Raw genomic sequence first — 19,034 nt, 5'->3', positions numbered from 1 at the left:
CTAGCTTGGGGCTCCATCCAAATCTGAGCTACCCACCCACAGTCTCCTTACCACTTCATTACAAAAACACAGAAGCCATGGTGAGCATAGCTCTGAGGGTTTGCTGTGGCTACTGGTAATGGGCTGTGAACATTCAGGGCTGCTCAAGAGGCGACAGAGCGTGAAACGGCCTGTCAAGATGGTCTTTGTATGCAGACTGGCAGAGACAATGAATTTTAAGTGTTCCAATCCTGTGGACGGCTGAGACTGAGCAGGAAAGTCAATCAGACACATCTCAGACATGCTGAACAATTTTTGTTCACTCAAGAGCTGCTGTCACTGACAGGCATTTTTCTACTTGCTATGAAGTGCCCCACCACCACCAAAAAAAACACACCTAAGAATATTCTTCTGAGCCCACTGGCCTCCCCTGTCATGCCCAAAATGATGTGTATTTTCCCCATGCTTCTGAATCTCTCCTCCTGACACTCCTCTTACCCAGCTGAGGACATGTGACACCCCAAATTTAGGCCCCTCTCCCCAAAACGAGATGCTTCAGTAAGACTCGTCTAGGTAGCTCTCCTGGATATACGATTAAAACTTTGTAGTATTTCTTGAGTCTTTGTTCCTCTAAGTCCATGACGATTGGATATTTATCTTCTTCCCTTCCCCTGGCAGGTCACATCCCTGGCCTCCCCAACACCGAAGACTTGAGAAACTAGCTCATAGAATTCTCCTCTGCTCCAGCCCCATTTTTAGTCTACCTTCACAACCCCAGCCCATCATCTGCCTTAAGCTCTGAGCCTTTCTACTCAGCATCAAGGGACTTGGCACTGTTGGACCTTGAGCTTCCACAGCCATGGATCATCCCCAGATCTTCCAACATATACCCCCCACAAACAGAAACTCAGACGTGGGTACTGTAGACCCACAGCCACCTGCCCCTCAACAACTCCAAGGATCCTTTTCAATTTCAGGAACTCTCACAGTCCTCTAATCTAGATTTCTTCCATGTCTTCATTGCACTAACTAGCATGCTAAGCCTGGGATTGGAGACTCTTATATATATACACATCCACAGAACTTTATAATGGCATAGTTTACAATAAGTACATCCCTACTTTCTATATTTTCCATATTACTCCTTTACTCACCTGGCCCCCAAAGGTAAAGATTTAGCCTTTTTGCTAATATACACAGAAAGCTTAGCACAAGACTCAAATATTTTTTCAACCAAGATATAATACAAATATGACTTTGGAAGTTACACAAAATAGCAGAAACCCCAACTCTCTTTAATAGATATAATTAACAAAACACAGTGACATTATATATTAATTTCCTCTGATACAAAACATTTAATCTTGAAAGAAAGCTTATTAAAACACGGGATTTTCTAAGAAGAAGTAAAATATACCACCCTGCAAGGAAGCTCAGGAAGTAAACAACCCAAAGGCCCCAGGAAGTCCCTGAAACTGATCAGATTCACTAGGCCATTCTTTTCCCAAGAATCTATAAACAGTAATGACTGCTGAGAGATACTTGTAGCCCATTCAGCTGCTTAGAAGACCCTCAGACCAACTGAGCTGCTTGGAAAAGGCAGAGACCTGGAAGAGGCACATGCCAATTACGCTGCCTGGAGAGGACAGTCTCTGACCTGCCAAGCTGCCCGCAGGCTGTGCGCTTCAGATTTTCAGATTTTGTTAGCCATCACCCATGCTAGGTGTTTGGTGATTCAGCTGTCTTTGAGTCATTTCTGCTCTTCTGAGTAACCCTCCCCCATATTCTTATAAGTGACCCCCAAAAAACTCACTGATTCACCAAGTTGGACTTTGGTGGTATCTGTACTTTAGTTTGTCATCAGTTCCCTGTCAGAGGGGAGTAGAGGTTTCTTCATGTTTCTCCAGCAATAGCGGCACACAACAAATGTCAAAAGCCATCCGAAGAATGCAAGAAATAACAGTGAGGCACTGATTTATGCAGAAGTTCCAAAGACCTCTGGCCAAATATGTCACAATGTAAATAGGGCTGTAAGTCTAGACGCAAAATTTAAGAAAAAGTACTAACAGTGAAAAAGAGAAAAATTATTTTAAATTGGTACTGTTTGTTTGGTATATGAAGAATAAATACTTGTTCAAAGTCTCTTGCTTTTAAAAGACTTAGAATAATGAGAGTTTACTCTAACACCCTAGTTAGTGGTATTCAGAGGGCAAATAGAGAAAATTTTAGAGGTTAACTAAGTCCTCCTCACATCTAGAAGACAAAGTTAGAGCCAGATGTCCCTCTTGAACATAGACCTTTATATTCAGGGAGACTGTCGCCAAGGATGTGACAACCAAGGGCCAGAGAGAATCACAGAAGCAACTAAAACAGTTACCTTTCACCAAATGTACATCCTCCAATAAACCTGAGCTTCCTGTTTGTGCTTCCCACCCTCGAGGAAAGCAGAGAAGGGGAGAAATAGACAAAGAAGCAACTAGAGCCGGCACAACTGTCTGGAGAAGTGTTTTACCTGCATGAGTTTGCTGTCGTGTCCGGTGTATACAACAACGCCAAAGACCCACTGGGTGTTCCTGAGCTGCGTGCCTCTCAGCAAGAGCTGCTCAGGCCCGAGGGCCACGGAGCTAAAACAAGGAAAACATGCACATGTCGATAATCTGTCAAACACGCATGCACTTTCCCTTACGTAAGCCCAAAATAAACCAAAGGCTCCAACCAGTCAAATCTGTCGGTTTATTCTTTGCTTCATCTACCTATCCGCCCTCCCTGCCAGAATGTCTGCTTTATCCATTCCTCGCTATAGGATGGGTATTTCTTTCTATCAAATGTCAGAGAGGAGTATGTCTCATAAGCCTATTGTGCAACTCAACACTGAGAAAGGGAATGCTAAAAAGCCACAAGCTTATTCGTTTCTGAAAACTGATTTACTTTATAGACTAGGAAAGAAAAAAAAAGCATCAGTAAACTCGTATCTAATGCAAAGTGATTAGATGAGGGTCCGAGGGGTCATTTACAGATGGGGCACACACTGGATGGCTGAACACCAAATGCCAGCCTAGAAAAGGGGCATGCTTGGTTATCACACTGAGCATCTGTTGGGTGCTAACATTTGGTCGCCTGTGCCCCCAGTCAAGAACTATTTAAAGGATGGCAAAGAGCCCAGACAGTAAATTGTGGAGTATCAGCAGGTAGACCACATGTCAACATCATGACAAAAGAAACCCTCAGACAGTAAGTCATTTTGTGTGTGTGTGTGTGTGTGTGTGTGATAATCTACATGTTCATGCGTGTGCACACATGCAAGAAGCCAGAGGTCAACATCATTTGTCTTTCCACCTTATTTTCAAGACAGTCTCTCCCTCTGACTGACTCAGCTGCTAGCCAGCGGACCTCGGGATCTGCCAATCTGCACTTCCCCAGGACTGGGGTTGCTCTCATGTAGGTTCTGGGAGTCCAAACCAAGGTTCTCATGCTCGTAGACAAGGCATTTCACTGCCTGTGTAATAGTCACAGCCCCCATCTCATTCCACTTCCTAAAAACAAGCAGAGTCGTGGTGAGGCTCGCTGGTGAAGTGCGGATCTGGCATGTGCAAGGCCCCTGCAATGCAGAGCACTGCAAAAATAAATCGATAAATAAACAGGTAAACAGATAGCTAGATAATAAATAGAAACAATTATTTTTTAGAGGAAAGCTATCAAGAAACTATCTGTTCCCCGTAGGTTGAGTACATAGCAGATACCTCCCTGCTGCTTTCCTGAACCATTTATTGCAACCTGAACTATTTATTTGGCCTTGCGAGTCACCCTCACCCACTTTCTATGAACCTCATATGAGGTCTTTGGCTTGTTTCTTTTTCTTCTTCAATGTCAGGGAAGTTTTAAATGAATTCAAAGGGTATTTCAGTCTCTCAGAGTTGAACTAAACAGGAAGAAATCTCATTATTTTCAAACACTACGAAACTAGGATTTTCCAAAGCTCCAGGAATTCTTGGCCACATTTTTCTTTAAAGGAGGCAGGGCAGGTGGAGAGGAGAAATAATTAAGGAGATGTGAAACCTCTTCCCATCCAAGTGCAAGTTGCCAGTGAAGTCGTAGAGGTGGCGATTGGGCCCTTCACACTCTATCCTTCCCGACAGCTTCATCAGCACTTCCCTTGTCTGCATGTCGGTCGTGTGGCTCAAGCCCTGAAACGGAACCATAAGCCAACAGAGAAGATCACATACCACCCTCCGTGCATCAGAGACGGCATGTCAATCACTGGGACATAATGAGCTGTCTGCCATGCGATAATCTGCTAAGTCATACAGCTTCTCAAGTCTGCACACAGCCTGACACACAGACGTCAAAAGATTTCAGTGGTGAAGAGGAAGATCCCATGCCTACGAGAAACAGCCTTATTCAAGCCACAGTCGCTGCAATGAAATATGCAACAGAAAGTAGCGCCGCTGCTGTCGTGTGTGACGCTGATCGGAATCAGAAGAGTCCTTTAATACTTTGCAGTATATCCTATTCATTACACTGAAAACTTCTAATGCTTTATTCTGAGTATTTCCTAACAAAATAGTTTGATGAACCTGATCAATGTTTCTTCAAAATAAATAAATAAAGTTAGACCAACTTCCTATAGGAAAAAGAAAGATACATGAGCTGAATTATTAAATTCAGTTTTATGAAGCAAAAAAAAAATCTCAGAAGGGTTAAATGCTTTGGATTTTTATTCATGAAAGATTATTCTTTATATTATAATACAATGTGTGGTGAGAAGAGTTTTTATTATTATTTGTTTTGTGCTGAATTTATTCCTGTGCCATAGGGTTTTTTTTTTTTAAACTGAAATTTTTTTTCATGCAATATATTTGATCATGCTTTCTCCCCTCTCCCAACGATTCTCCCAGGATGTCTTTTCTTTCTGTACAGCTTCCCTCTTCTGGCTTCGGAACAATGTTTCATTTTCAGAGATTAGCCTGGTGCTGCAGAACCTCTCTGGTGGGGTAAGCTCAACTAAGAGCGCTGTAAATGTGGTGGCTGGTCTGGAGCTGTCCATGACTAGAGAATCTACATCAAAACTTCTGTTGGGCATTACTCTGTATTTTTCAGCATGGGCAGCAGAAATGTAGCACTCCTTTTCAGTCACTGGAGCCCACTGTCTGGCCTGAGTACACCTACCAACCTCACCATTGTGATACCTGAATGTCACACAATACTTCTTTAAACATCTTTCAGATATTTTGTAGCCCTTCAAATATACAGAGTCCCTGAGGCCTGGGCAGTTTCCTAAGCGTTCTTAAAATGAACACAATGATCGAACCTGTTGCTTTGCATGGTTTACAGGGTCTTTTGGGTCAAGATGGTAGTGAACCATTTTCACAGGTGATCCCATGAGGCTTATGGGAAGAGTGGTAGGAATAGTTCAAGTATATCTAATGCTTGACTTTCCATTATTAGCATAATAGCTCCAACAGGAGATGCAAATGCAGGCATTTGCATCTTTCTACTTCATAAGCCCAGGCAGCTGCGGTCTTCCTGTAGCCCCTGTCCTAAGCGCTGTGGGCAGAACTTAGGGAGAGACAAATGAGCCATGATACACTGGGCTGAGGAGCCTCACTTTTCTAAATTCCTTGGCCTCCTCAACAAGTTTCCCTCATCATTGGAAGCACAATCTTCTGTAGATTCCACTGGGGTTTGACGTATCATGGCCAAACAACTTTTTCTGTACAAGGCACATGGTGGAAATTTGTATCACATACTTATTGGCAGCCTGGTTTCCTGTACCATCGTGAGTCATGAAGCAGCTTTACCTGTCGTATTTTAAGGTTCGTCTCCCCATCCAGGTTAGCGGTTTCAACATAGCACATCCCCTGAGGCTCACTGTGAAGAAGGGGGAAAGGCCGAGGTTAGTATCTCCACAAAGTTCCAGCTCACGAAACCTGTGATGTAGAAACTGTGTCTGGTGGTGGCCCTTTAAATACACTGTTTCACTCTTGTAATAACAGCAACTGATGAGAGAGGTCGCTACACACTCATCTGTGGAGCTCAACACCAATAATCCAGTTTCAGCTCCACATGCTTGCTCTTGACTAGACACAGAGTGGATGAGACAGGGCCAGGCCTTTGTTCTAGAATGGGAATAAAACCCACTCACTGAGGGCCTTCCTGCCCCTGACCAAAAGTGTTACCTTTGCACAAACACATCTTTTGAAGAAAATTAGCGCCATAGGTGTTAAAAGAAAAGGCACAAACCTGGTAGGCCTTTGGTTCCCCCGTGTCACAGTATCAAAAGATACCTCTTTCATCAATTTTAAGAAGAGAGCGGATGTGAGTACTGCATACACTACGGTCCCACCTCCAACCTTCTGGTTTAAGTCAGTCAGTGGAGTTAGTGCTCAAGAAAGGACTCTGCATTCTACTGGCTGACTTTACCCCCCCCCCCCCATGATACTTCTAGGGAACATATAGCCCTGGAAAGATGTTTAATCTCTCTGTGCCTTGGCTTTCCCATATACTGCTATGAAAAGCATCAGGGGCTAAGAGCTGCTGACAAGCTGCTGGCACACAGCACCCACTCAGATGCAAGGAACACCCAAACCCGCTGTTAGCCCAGCAAAGCATCCATGGGAAGCCAGCTGCTGGCTGGACAGACCAGCAACGTGCTGAAGTCTCACTGTGCTGTCTCCTGGGGGTCACTGAACATGCGCTCCCTTTAAACAGTACCTTGAGTCTCTGGGAGCTAAAGCTCAAAACCAACAAAACGGGTTCTACAAATTCAAGAGAATGAACAAAAATCAAAACAAAACATACAAACAAAAAACAATTAAGGGTCACAGCAGGAGAAGGTGATTGACAAGGGTCCAGGCTGAGTATCTCTAACTTATCCAAAATGCTTGAAGCTACAAATGGTCCCAATTTTTCTATCTTTTCAGATTTTTAAAAATTCACATAGACTTTAACAACTGAACATCGCAACTCTCAAAATGCTCCAAAATTCAAAACTATATTTTATTAGGGGTGCTCCGCTTGTAAAGAGAGAACAGGATGGTGGGAGGAGAATTCATGGGATAGAAAAGATGAACCAAGATGTCTGCAGCTGGTGTTTAGCACTTTATTGTCCTTAACATTCATGTCAAAGCCTGTGCCCAGCGGCAACCTGACCTGGAGGAGAACAGGACCATGTCTGCTGGAAGATACTGCCCATTGAGGACCTTCACGATGTCTCCCACTGCCACCTAGACCAGGGACAGGACAGAGGTACAAGAGAAAAGAGAGCACATATGTGATACGGGCGGTTAAATACACGAAGAAGAGAGTTAGTATGCAACTAGGCCACACCCGAAAAAACAAGGGGCAGATGTTTCTACTGTGCTACAGCTGGCCCTCCACACCCACAAGCTCCACGGCTGTGGACTCTACCACCTACACTTGCAAAAATGTTTACAAAGAGATACGCATATGACCCAGAGCAGTGGTGTGCACCTAGAATCCCAGCGCTTGTGGTTTTGAGGCCAGCCTGAGCGGCAGGATGAAGCATCATCTCCACAAAACAGTACAAGAAGAGGGGTGGCGTTAACAAAGATATCAAGAGCTGTTGCTGCGCTGAGCATCACAAACTGCTCCCCTGGCATTGTCCCCCAAGCTACACACCATAATACCGTTTCCATGGTGTTTACACTGCATTGGCTTTTCTGTAATCTTGTGGGAGGATACCCACATGTTCTATGCAAATGCATCTGTTTTATACAAGGGACTTGAACATTTATTCACTTAGATATCTGTTGTTATCAGCCTGGAGCTAGTCCCTACAGAAACTGAGAAATGACCACATTTTATGTTTTATTTTTAATTATAGGTGTGTGGGTATCTGTTTGTCTGTCTTTGTGTCTGTGTGTGCATATATGCACCTTAGTGCGGGTGTCTGTGAAGGAGAGAATGTTGGAGTCCCTGGAGTTGTAGTTATAGGTAGTCCTGTACTAGTAGGTACAATGGTTCTCTCTTAACCACTAAGACGATCCTCCAGCCCCAATACTGCAATTCTGCAGTGATGTTTCATTAAAAAGTTTTTTTAAAAAAAAAGGAAAGGAAAGGAAAGAAAGAGAGAGAGAGAAGAGGAGTGAACAAGAATAAAGATCATGTTTCCTTGCAAACATTCACTTATCTTAAATACTCAAACGTTTCCATAGCTGCTTATGGTATAGATGTTACAAACATGGCTCTGAAGCTGGCCTGTGCAACTGGACCTGAGTTCCTCTCTAGATCCCTGAGCAGCTGTGTGACCTGGAGAAAGCTGTGCAAAGTACATGCCTCTCCTTCTCATCTGTGTTCCAAGGATAACAGCACTCATCTCGAGGGACTGCTGACAGGATCAACTAAGTCAACATATCTAAGATCTTATGCTTTGCAAATGGAGAAACTCAGCCTTAAAACAACTGAGGTCATGCAGCCAGAGTGTTACAGCCATTACTTATATATTTTAAAAATATTTATTATTTCTGTGTATTCGTTTTATGGTGCACATGTGAAGGTCAGAGGAGAAACTTGGGTATGAGTCCTCGCCTTCCACCTTGTTTTCGAGGCAGGAAATTTTCTTGTTGCTTAGTGGCACTAAGCAGCACAGTTCAAGCCAGCTGGCCCACAGCCTCCAAGGGGTTCTTTTGTTTCTGCTGCCCACCTACTCATAGGAGTACCGGTATCACAGACCCTTGCCACCATGCCTGGCTTTTATGGAGGTTCTGGGGATCAGAACTCAGTTTGTCAATACTTTGTGGCAAGTGCCAGGCCATACAGCCATCATTTAAAAGTGGGCAATCTTGCCAGAAGGCTAGTGTAGTATCCCGATTAAAGGGTAAAACTGTATCCATCTATGAGCAGTGCATTCGATCATGCTCCGGGACCCTCATTTTGAAGGAGGATACCACTACTGCTTGAAAGAGTGGCACACAATATTTGGTTTTAAAAATATTTGTGTGTGCATATGTGTACATGTGTTTGTGTGCATGTGTGTGTATGAAGGTACACTAATGCTGTGGCAAGTGTATGGGTCTGTAGATAAGTGGATAACTACAAGAAAACATGGTTAATTGATCACTCAAACTTCAGGTCCCCGTCTTCCATCTTAGAGTTTTGGTGGTTGTTGTTGTTTCATATTTTATGTATTTGTGTCTGCGTGAGGAAAGGGGAGAGGAACGGAGAAAGACACACACACAGAGGAGAGATGATTGAGTGTAAGCGTATATGCCACAGTGTGTGTGTGGAGGTCAGAGGGCAATCCCAGGAACTCAGGGAACTCAGAAGTGGGCACCTTCCGAATCTCATGGAGCCATCTCCTGGGCCTCCACGTGTTACTGAGGCTAAGAAGTAGATACAGGTCTATGGCTTAAGGTGTGAAACAGGTGGATAAGCAGTCTCCCTCCGCAGGGTGAATGTAACTGAATGGACTGTGTCGGTGTGAAAGCCAAAGTCGGCAGAATTCACTGATGACACAGGGTAACGGTTCCTGGTGCAAAATAGGTTCAGAGTGCACAAATGGTAAAAAGCTGTGGCGTTTTGTTCCTATTCTACTCAAATTGCCATGAATTTCAAAAGCTACACTTGTGGAAACGACTATGTAACACAGGCCAGCACGTACCATGTAACCCTTTTTGGTGGGGCTGGAGGTGAGTGAGTGGTAGAGCATTTACCCAGAAGGCACAGGCCCAGCTCCACCTGTAATGACCCTACCACCCCTAAACCCACTAATTTTTCGTTGAGAAGTGGGAGGGATTGGAATAGCTCTCCTGCCAGTGAAGAAAAATGCTTATCAAAATGTGTGGGGAAATATAAATGACCAGGCTCAGCACAGGCAAGAATAGCAAAACTAAAGCCCAAACCCATGGGACACTGAAGTTAGCATCAAGTTACAAGTCAGTATGCAGTCCGAAAGCAGAAGAAAGTCACAGATCAAAGCAGATCGTAATAAAATAGAGCAAACGCAAGGGACACTCGCGCACATTGAAGATGTTTTTGAGTAAAAATGCCTTACGTAAGAAGTTTAGAAAAAGAAGGAGCAATTAATAAAAACTACAAAAAAAAAATTAATCCTTTTTAAAAAGAAGTGGATTTTTTTTTCCCTAACTCAAGGTGAGCAGACAAGCAAAATGGTGTTCTTTCTTCTCTAAATAAAGGAACTGGATACTAAGTTCCTTTATTTATAACTGGATACTCACTTTCCAGGAACTGGATACTAAGAGGTTTCAACTACAATGAGAAGCTGCTGGCTTAGAACCAGGAGACAGTTTTCTGTTTGGTGTTCTTACACATGACCAATCATTGCAGGAGCCTGTGGTATTAACTAAAGGAACTAGTAGAGTCAGGTGGGGGGAGCTAGCCTGGGTCCCTGAATTCACTGCAGCTGCGGGAGGCCCCTCCTGTCTCTCAACTGTAAAACAGCTAAAGATCTCTCTGCTTTGATCCCAACTCTGGAGATCTAACTCTATGAGATCCTCAGAGTCAAGCAAAGGCCAGGGCCTCTGCCACAAATGTAACACTCACAGGGATGCAGCTGTGTGTGGCTCTTGAGGACACCTCAGTGTTTCCTACCCTCTGTCCTGAACACTCCATAGCCTCTGGCACCTGCTAACAAGGCCCATTTAAGATTGCTTCCCATAATGCATTAAAAACTGAAATCACGATGTATCCAGCCAGACCTATAACAAGGTGGTAGTGTCCCAAGTACGTGTGAAAGCAGGAACGAACACTGGGAATCTGAAAGACCACCAGCTCTTGAACTCAGAAATCGGTGATTACCACTGGGTGTCCCACTACTTCAAGTGGTGTCAAGCCACCTGGATGGAAGCCATTTTTCATCTGGCTACTGCGGGTGCCTTTCTGAGGAGGGGGCAGCCAGAAGGCTCCTGGAGCGACAGGGTTTCTATGAGGATTCTCCAGTTCCCACTGAATGGGCAGCAGTCCCCCCCACCCCCGGAAATTCCGCCTTTTGACCAGGAACCATCAGACTGAACTTCCAAAGTTCAAGAGGCCAATGAGGCCACGAGGGTTACAGTGTTCCACAGTGGGTGCTCTAGACACACTGGCAGCTCCCCACACAAAGGGCTACAGGAGGCACTTACTATGACTTAGATGTTTAAGCAAGAAACAATGCTTGCAGTTGCCTTTCTGAAACATTGTTTTCACTTTTAAAAAATCAGTTTTGAATGCCAGAATGATGAACAGCATCTTTAAAGTCAATACTGTGTGTCCATAAGCAAGACCCAGCTAAGTAAGATAGCTGGATGAAAAACTGGCTTATCATATACATAACGCCTATACGGCACCGTGCACAGTTGATTTCAGCCAACAACCAACTACAATACCTTCCCTTGGTGAATGCCGATGCCACGTTGCCAGCAGCAGGGAGGAAAATCTCTCTTGCTACCACTGTAAGGGTAAAAAGCAGCAGCCCACTCCACAGCCCTGCCTGGGAGCACTGATCACACTTGTTAACTGCTCACCCTCAGAGACCTTTCCACCAAACTCACTGAAGTAAGACTCCCAGAGGTTAAAAACAACAACTCTAAACAGGGAAAACAGGGGACCAGGGGAAATGGTTCTCACATAGGGTTTAGAAACTGTGAAGTGCTGTGGGGTTCCAGAACTATCCTTGGAGAATAAGCCTTGAATTGGCACATCAGTTCCTTCTAGTAGAGGCCAGAATAGAGGAAGCACATATCAGTTCTCAGGGGAAAGCAGAGTGCCTGAGCAAACTCATATGGAGGATCGCGGCCTTGGCTTTACAGCAAATGTTACGTGGCCATTACATGAGCAGTCTGTGACAGGACTTCAGCGACATCTTCTGGCGTTATCTTTAGACTGATGCTCACCTCTTTCCACACGATGGTGTGCCACATACCATTTCTCAACACTGCAAAAGAGGAAACAGTGAGCCGGTTAATGCTGGTGTGACTCACAAGCAAAAGTCTGTGGGCTACACATCCAAAGGGGTTCTGCCCAAGTTGTGCTTACCAATCCTAACAAACCATGTCCTTGGCAAAAGGTGGATGACCAACTATGCAAAAATGGACCTCCATCTGCGCGCCTTTACAACATCTGTGTGTGTATGCACACACGCTCACAAGTGCATGCAAGCAAACCCAATTTATGTTTTACAATTCCAATAGCAGCCACAACAGCAACAGGAAAACGAGGTAATGTAAAAACTAAAGCAACGAGGAAAGTGAGTCACAAACCAAAGCTGTGGATATGTGAAACTTCTAGGGGCATAAGCTCACTTCTGAAAATTCTCTCTTCTAAACCCCCAGAGTATACAAATCCCATTAATAGCTTACTATAAACACCAACATTTTATTTGCACACTCTTCTATTTCTTTAAAGATTTTATAGATAATGTTTTCAATTTATTCTCCATAGCACTAGCCACTGACCAAGAATAACTTAAATGCAGGACTTGTTCCTAAATTAACAATGGAAAAAGTGACCGAGGCCGGCAGCTTACCTATTGTTTTCTTCTTGTTAACTGCATTGTCTGCCTTATGTCGTTTCTGTTACGGGGAAAAAAAAGCAAAGGTTCTTACATCCAAATGTTCCCAATGAATAATTGAAATGGAAAGCAGGAAAATCAGGGGGCAAGAACCTAACGATGCTAATGCTGTAGATTTCAGCTGGGTGGTTAGCCACCTGTCAGCCCTGCCTAGATCTAGATGTGGCTACGCCAAGCTTAAGTAACTATACTTTGGTTCTAATAATTTGCAAGCCCTTCAAAGTTTCAAATTCCTCCGATTTTTTTGTGGACAGCCTGAAACAATGACTCTGTACTATAAACCCGGCAAAAGATAGCAGGTTCCATTCTCAGGTTAGCTTACTATGTAGTCCGTGAAATATGTAAGTGGGGGGAAGCAAGAGTGTGTGTGTGTGTGTTTGTGTGTGTGTGTGTGTGTGTGTGTGTGTGTGTGTGTGTGTGTACAAAGTGGAAAGAGGGAGGGAGATAATAGCAAGATGGTTGTGGCCAATGAGGCAGAAAGGAGGCGTGAGGAGAAAGATTCTTGGAGAATTACTTCAAGCATAAGAAGGACAATGCTGTTTGCTGTTTCAGGCTTCATTTGCTACCTGAATCCAGGGGCTCTACAGTAGGATACAATGGCTGTTAGTGATAAACACCAGCCAGGGTCTAACAAAATGATCCAGAACATAGAACTGCCTCAGAATCACTGCATAGGTGTTTAGGACTCTCGGAGTACACCTTCCTGTACTGATCTGTAAAGCCATTACGGCTTTGTGTCTGGTTTTGAGTAAAATGTTTCAGCAAAGCCTTTGCTAGGTTTGGGTCAATCAGTAGAGGCTGTTTTCAGACTGTTTGAATCTTCAAGAATGTTGTTTCTCTGGAAAGTTTGTACTTGGCGTTACATGGGAGCTTGTAGCTGTCCAGACCTTGGTCCTAAGACGCTCCTGGCAAACCTGGAGTTCTTTCTTTTGCTTATGGCTAGCCACAATCAAGAGGCACTGAGATTTGTGTGGGTTGTCTGCTTTCTCAGGCAGCAAGGGCAAGATGACTTTGGTAGTTGGAACCATTCCAGCCCCAAGTAACATTTGTATAATGTTTGAATAAAATGACTAGAGTGAGCTAGCTGGGTGTCAGTCTTTTCTAAGAAGGCTGAACTCCTCTGCTCCTTCAGAAAATGAAGGCCTAGCATCTTGGTGAGCTTCTCTCTCTACCGCAGCACCTACAGCCAACATCAACCATACCTTCCTCCCCTGCGAACACCACACTCTAGGAGCTGGTTAGGCTGCAGCCCGGTTTCCTACTATAAGCATATCACAGCCATGTACACATCAAATGTCATATTGCCATCTTTTATTATCCAGAGACAAAAACTTACATAATCTTCTACAATCTCTTTGATGCCTGCAATTGTTAAAATGATGATCAATGGCACCAGGGTGGTGTATCGTCCTGTTGGCGATACGTCTGGAATTTGCTGTAAGAGAACACAAGCGAGAATGTGGCAAATGAAGGCCTCCACAGAGAAGGAAAACATGGTGCTCAACCCTCGCTCTCAATAGTCTGGTCCATCTTTGTTACACAACAAAAGACCTACTAATTCAAAAGCTGGATATGCCACTTACATTTGAAAGTTTATCCAACACGGCAATGCGTTTGGAAAAAGAGGGTTAGGAGTATGACCTTCATGGCCCAAATATATGCATGGTATGTATGTATGAAATATAGTGTCTAGTGTAATGAATGTGCATTAATAAAAAACAAAAAAGTAAACATGACAAAGCATGACCATGAGAACCAGTTTCTGCTCCCCCTTTAAACGACCCAACTGTTTTCAAGGAATGCCCTCTCAAGTCTGTTTTATACAAAGATCATGTCTGTTCACCCTAGTGATAATTTGAGCAAGAAAACTATATGTGAATATTCTAACACTTTTCCAATAGAGATACTTGCTAGAAGAATCTCGTCTTGCATGTAATGGAGCTTGCAATTTTTAAGTACTTAAAAAATATTACCTGTAATAAGGCAATGAAGAGGAAGAAGGCATTAGCAGCTCTCCTAATCTGCTCATACAAGAATCGAGGTAGAAACGTCAACACGCTGTACTTGGCCGTACTGTAAGCACAAAGCAAAGCACCACATTTAGTTAAAGAGGTCACCGTTGAATAACAGCAAAGTGACCCCAACAGCATGTCCTCTGAGGGGGGACAGCTGATCAGAGGTGCTCCCGATGGCTGCTGATACGCACATTCGGCTTTCCCACGGGGCGACGGGGCCAGTCAGCCCCATCTGGAGCCACACGCTAAGCGCAGATGATGCACTGTGTATGTCACCCACACCTGAGTAGCTTTCGTCATCCCACCCCACCACCCTTCCCTTGTCAACCTTCCCTCAGGCTTCAGCTGCTCCCAGCTATCCTCTCCCTTCTCCCTGTACCCTCCCAATGAGAGATCTGTCTCCCCTCTCATCCCAGACACGTCTTTGGCATCTATTAAATTTGGTCACATTCTGAAGGGTTCTTCTGCCTTCAAAACCCACAGTGGTTATTCCTATATCACGTTGTCTCTGCTTTGATTCATACAGCAGCCCTCTGCACCGAAGGCTTTGCATCCAAAGAAATATATATATATATATATATAGTTTTGTTTTGTTTTTGTTTTTTGTTTTTTGAAAGGAGGAGACTACATATGCACTGATCATGTACAGGCTTTTGTTTTGGTTATTATCTCCTAATTAACACATTATAATGATTTCCATAGCATTTATATTGCACTGAGAGTTGTAAGTCATCTAGATATGACCCAGAGGGTATATAGGTTCTATGCACAAACAATTCCACTTGTAGAAAAGACTCTAACATTCATGGATTTTGATATCTCAGGGAGTCTTAGATAAATCTTAAATCGATACTGAGAGATAAAACTTTATTTCTCTGTACTCAGAAGAGATTACTGAAACAAGGAGAATGCACACTTCACCTTTGTTCCGATGTAGGACACAGCAGTAAATGATAAAGGAAACAGACTGAACCAAAGACACAAATCCAGAGCAATTGAGATCCAGGCTAACTCTAGGTCTACTCTCTGGAAACATACCCCTATACCTATTATTTCCTTTATTTAGCTATTATGATGTTTGTTTATTTTTTGCTTGGTTTTGGATTTTGAAATAGGGTCTCATGTCGTCCAGGATAGCCTCAAATTCATCATTTAGCTAGCATAACCCTGAACTCCTGATCCCCATGACTCCACCTCTCAAGTGCTGAGTGCTGGGGTTGTAGGTTCTAAGCCTGCCCTTAATTTAGTTTAGCAAGATTATCTACTTATTCCAAATTAACTCATCATAAGAACCAAAGCAGAAGGGCCAAAGCCCAGGAGACATCATACACCACAGGATGATATGGACTGCCATAGGATCTGACGGCAACCGAGGCAAGAGCAACACATGAAGACCTAGGCTGACAATTTAGACCTACAGCAGCCCAAGAAATAGTGATTGAAAGCAACTACTAGGGATATGTTCCAGGGCACGGATGGCCAGGCTGGCGGGTCAGGCTCCAGATCCATGAAGCCCCCAGGAGGAGAATCAAGTGATCTTTTTGGAAGTCCAGAAGAAGGTGTCCCTTCAAGCAAGCCTAATAGGATGGCATCTAACATTTTTGGACCAACTGAAGAACCTAAAAACGTACCCAAGAGGACAAATCCTCCAGGGGAAAAAGGAAGTGGTATCTTTGACGAATCAACTCCTGTGCAGACTCGACAACGTCTGAACCCACCTGGTGGGAAGACGAGTGACATATTCGGATCCCCAGTCACTGCCACTGCACCCCTGGCACACCCAAACAAGCCCAAGAATCATGTGTTGTTGCATGAAGGCGAAGACTCTAAATCTGGCCTGAAGTCTGCAACAAACTCCACACCCAGAGGAGAGCAGAGCGAGAAAGGAAGCTCAGAAGAAGCAGAGCATGCCAAGATACCAGAGCCCGCACCTACAGTTGATAGTCATGAGCCTAGGCTGGGGCCACGCCCTCGCTCCCACAACAAAGTCCTGAACCCACCAGGAGGCAAATCCAGCATCTCCTTCTACTGAGAGGCTCCTGCTCTGCCCGTTACCAGACACACTCAGATAGGGTTTTGAATGTTAGCGTTTCCTTTAACCCAAGTGAGTTGGGGTGGGAAAGGGTTTATCATATGTGTGGGGTTGGCTGCTCATAGGCCTTGTTGTTATTGGAAGAGCTTCACAGAGGACTGTGCCTTCTGGACTGCCAAGATACACATGTGTGGGGATAAAATGGAATGTTCTGGTGCCTTCTCTCTAGTTGCTGTAAGGTTGTAGGGAGGGCAGAAGAGAGGGTACCCATTAACAAAAGGATCGCTAGGGTCTATCTTGTCCTTGTATCAGCAGTCTGCTGGGTCTTGGGCATCTAAGAATGGTTTAGTTGAAAAAGAACCCAGACTACCTATCCCTCAGTGTGGGATGAAGGAGAAACAGAAACAAAGAGTGAGGTCTAGCTACATTAAGCCTTTTCTTTCAGGAAATGCCTATCACTAAATGTTTCCACCTCGGATTACCTCTGAACCCTGATGTCTCCTTTTCCTTTTTTCCCTCAATATGTCACCCTGTAGTGTTGAAACATGATTGCTCTTTTTGGTAGCAGTCAACAGAAAATCAGTTATTCTCAGTCTTGTCCTGAGCATAAGGTTTTGTTTTGCTTTGCTTTGCTTTATATACACTGATCCTCTGAGTTGTGCCATACCTGCACCTAAAACCATGGCCATGTCTGAGGTAGCAGCTTATCTTCCTCTACAGTGGGCTTCGTATCCTGATGTGCCAGATTTGCTTATGGGTTGTTCTTTTGTTTCTCTCATTAGCCTTAAGTCTAAGCCTTAGTTCCACAGCCATGAGGGGTTCTCCCTGTCCATGGTTTTTCCTATACATGAGGTCTCTGGCCTCCACAGAGCTTAAAAACTACTCATATATGTCCAGATATTGGGTGGGTTCCTGTTTTTCCCATCTTGCTTTCTTCCTGTAATTGGGAGGAAGACCTGTTGAGGGACGTTGGGTTGGTTTCTTTACCAATGTCTGAAAGGTGTACTTAGTATCAGCCTCTGGTAACTACCCATGGACTGCATTCAGCACCTAGAACAGTGCTGCCCTGGTGCACTGAAGCAGAAGCGTTGCCTGAGCCACTTCAGGGAGCTCTCTGCCTGCTCATAAGCCATGCTCCCTCTGCAAGCGAGGGCATCAAGTGTTTTGGCAATAAAGGTCACAACTGTCATTTGTCAGCAGAGACCTGGGCTCCACAGTCATGTTGCCACGGCAGTTGTTTATTTCATCTGTCAGGCAGATGCACCTCCTGTTCAGCTCTTACGGGCTGCAGCCTTAGTTCCTTGTTTCCCCTCTGGTGGGCATCTATGAAAGGGACTTCTGAGTGCTGCTGCTTTTGTTTCTAGTGCCTACAGAGAGCTTCATAGCAGCCAGAAATGTTCTCAATAAATTTTGGGAAAGCAGCAGTCCTGCAGCTACACCTGGATGCTTACCTGCCTGCAGGAGCCACCTGCCAAGCTCTGCTTCCTATGTCTGGCCCATTGGTGGGTCTGACCATGGCTTTGTCAACCAAAGAGTCTTGCCCTTCATCTGCCCTGTATCCTGAATCCAAGAAACATGTATTGCATGTGTTGTAATTCTGTGACAACTCAAAAAGGTTGTGGTTCGGTCACTATGAAGATGCCATTTGGAATTCAGAGCATTTTTTCCATTTAAGAAAATGTCACAAATTATGTCTGCTTTATTTAGCCCAGACACTAACTTCTTTAGCTTATAAGGAAATGATACATTGATAGAAATAAACCTCTTTTTGTAACTGCTCTCAAGTAGAAAATGATTTGTGAATTCCAGACTGGATTGTCAAGAAGGAATCTGACGTCACTGCTGGCCGCGCTCTTAGCCCAGTGAGAGAAAAGCTCCAAGCTCCACCTGCCAGCCTGGATGGCCAGGAGGATATAGGGACCTGCAACAGTGACCCACAGCAGCAGCTGCCTTCCTCATCTCCCCTATCTTTCTATCTCTTCCACTGAAGCTGGGCTCAGAGCATGGTATACAGTGGTATACAGTTTTCACCTGCATTAAGCCTTAAAACTTTTTTTAAGTACATTTGGTGCCAACATTTTTCTAGCACTATGTCAGAACAAGAAACCAGTCCTTACATCATAATGTGATTTTGATAGGAACATTTTGTTACTTTTATGAGGCAGAACTGGGTTAATGGTTGAATTAAACTTAGTAACCACAAAAAAAAAAAAAAAAAAAAGAAAGCAACTACTAGTAAAGAAAGAACAGAAGTTCACATCTGTAAGATAAAACTACAGAAAGTATCTTGCAAGATTGTCTGATTTGGACCTAAGATTCCATCTGTGTAATAAGTGTGTGTGAGTGTGCACACATGTACGCATGCATACAAACATACATACACACACAGCTGGCATATAACTCCTTCAAGGTTGAACATCTTCCACTTCAGCAGAAGGCTGGATGTGTTTAAGAAACCCAAACCATGAAGGCAGAGAGCTGG

General features: G+C 44.0%; 2 protein-coding genes across 5 annotated transcripts in view; one reads left to right on the top strand and one right to left on the bottom strand.

Moving 5' to 3' along the window:
- Window positions 1-19,034, bottom strand: part of Atp8a2 (ATPase phospholipid transporting 8A2) — a 512,095-nt gene that overhangs the window by 373,142 nt on the left and 119,919 nt on the right. For all 4 annotated transcript variants that reach the window (XM_060391096.1, XM_060391095.1, XM_060391093.1 and 1 more), the window contains exons 3-10: window positions 14,479-14,578; window positions 13,842-13,940; window positions 12,461-12,506; window positions 11,829-11,869; window positions 7,129-7,202; window positions 5,778-5,847; window positions 4,036-4,163; window positions 2,492-2,603 (exon numbers count right to left, since the gene is read on the bottom strand). In XM_060391096.1, the coding sequence (XP_060247079.1) occupies window positions 2,492-2,603; window positions 4,036-4,163; window positions 5,778-5,847; window positions 7,129-7,202; window positions 11,829-11,869; window positions 12,461-12,506; window positions 13,842-13,940; window positions 14,479-14,578 (670 nt within the window). The remainder of the gene's footprint in view (window positions 1-2,491; window positions 2,604-4,035; window positions 4,164-5,777; window positions 5,848-7,128; window positions 7,203-11,828; window positions 11,870-12,460; window positions 12,507-13,841; window positions 13,941-14,478; window positions 14,579-19,034) is intronic.
- Window positions 15,980-17,602, top strand: LOC110555692 (jupiter microtubule associated homolog 2-like). Its single transcript, XM_060391719.1, has one exon. The coding sequence runs from the start codon at window positions 15,980-15,982 to the stop codon at window positions 16,550-16,552; it is 573 nt and encodes a 190-aa protein (XP_060247702.1). The 3' UTR covers window positions 16,553-17,602.

Source organism: Meriones unguiculatus, chromosome 9, assembly GCF_030254825.1.
Source record: "Meriones unguiculatus strain TT.TT164.6M chromosome 9, Bangor_MerUng_6.1, whole genome shotgun sequence".
NCBI lineage: Eukaryota > Metazoa > Chordata > Mammalia > Rodentia > Muridae > Meriones > Meriones unguiculatus.
Note: the sequence above shows the minus strand (reverse complement) of the source record. Positions and strands in the feature narration are given on the sequence as shown.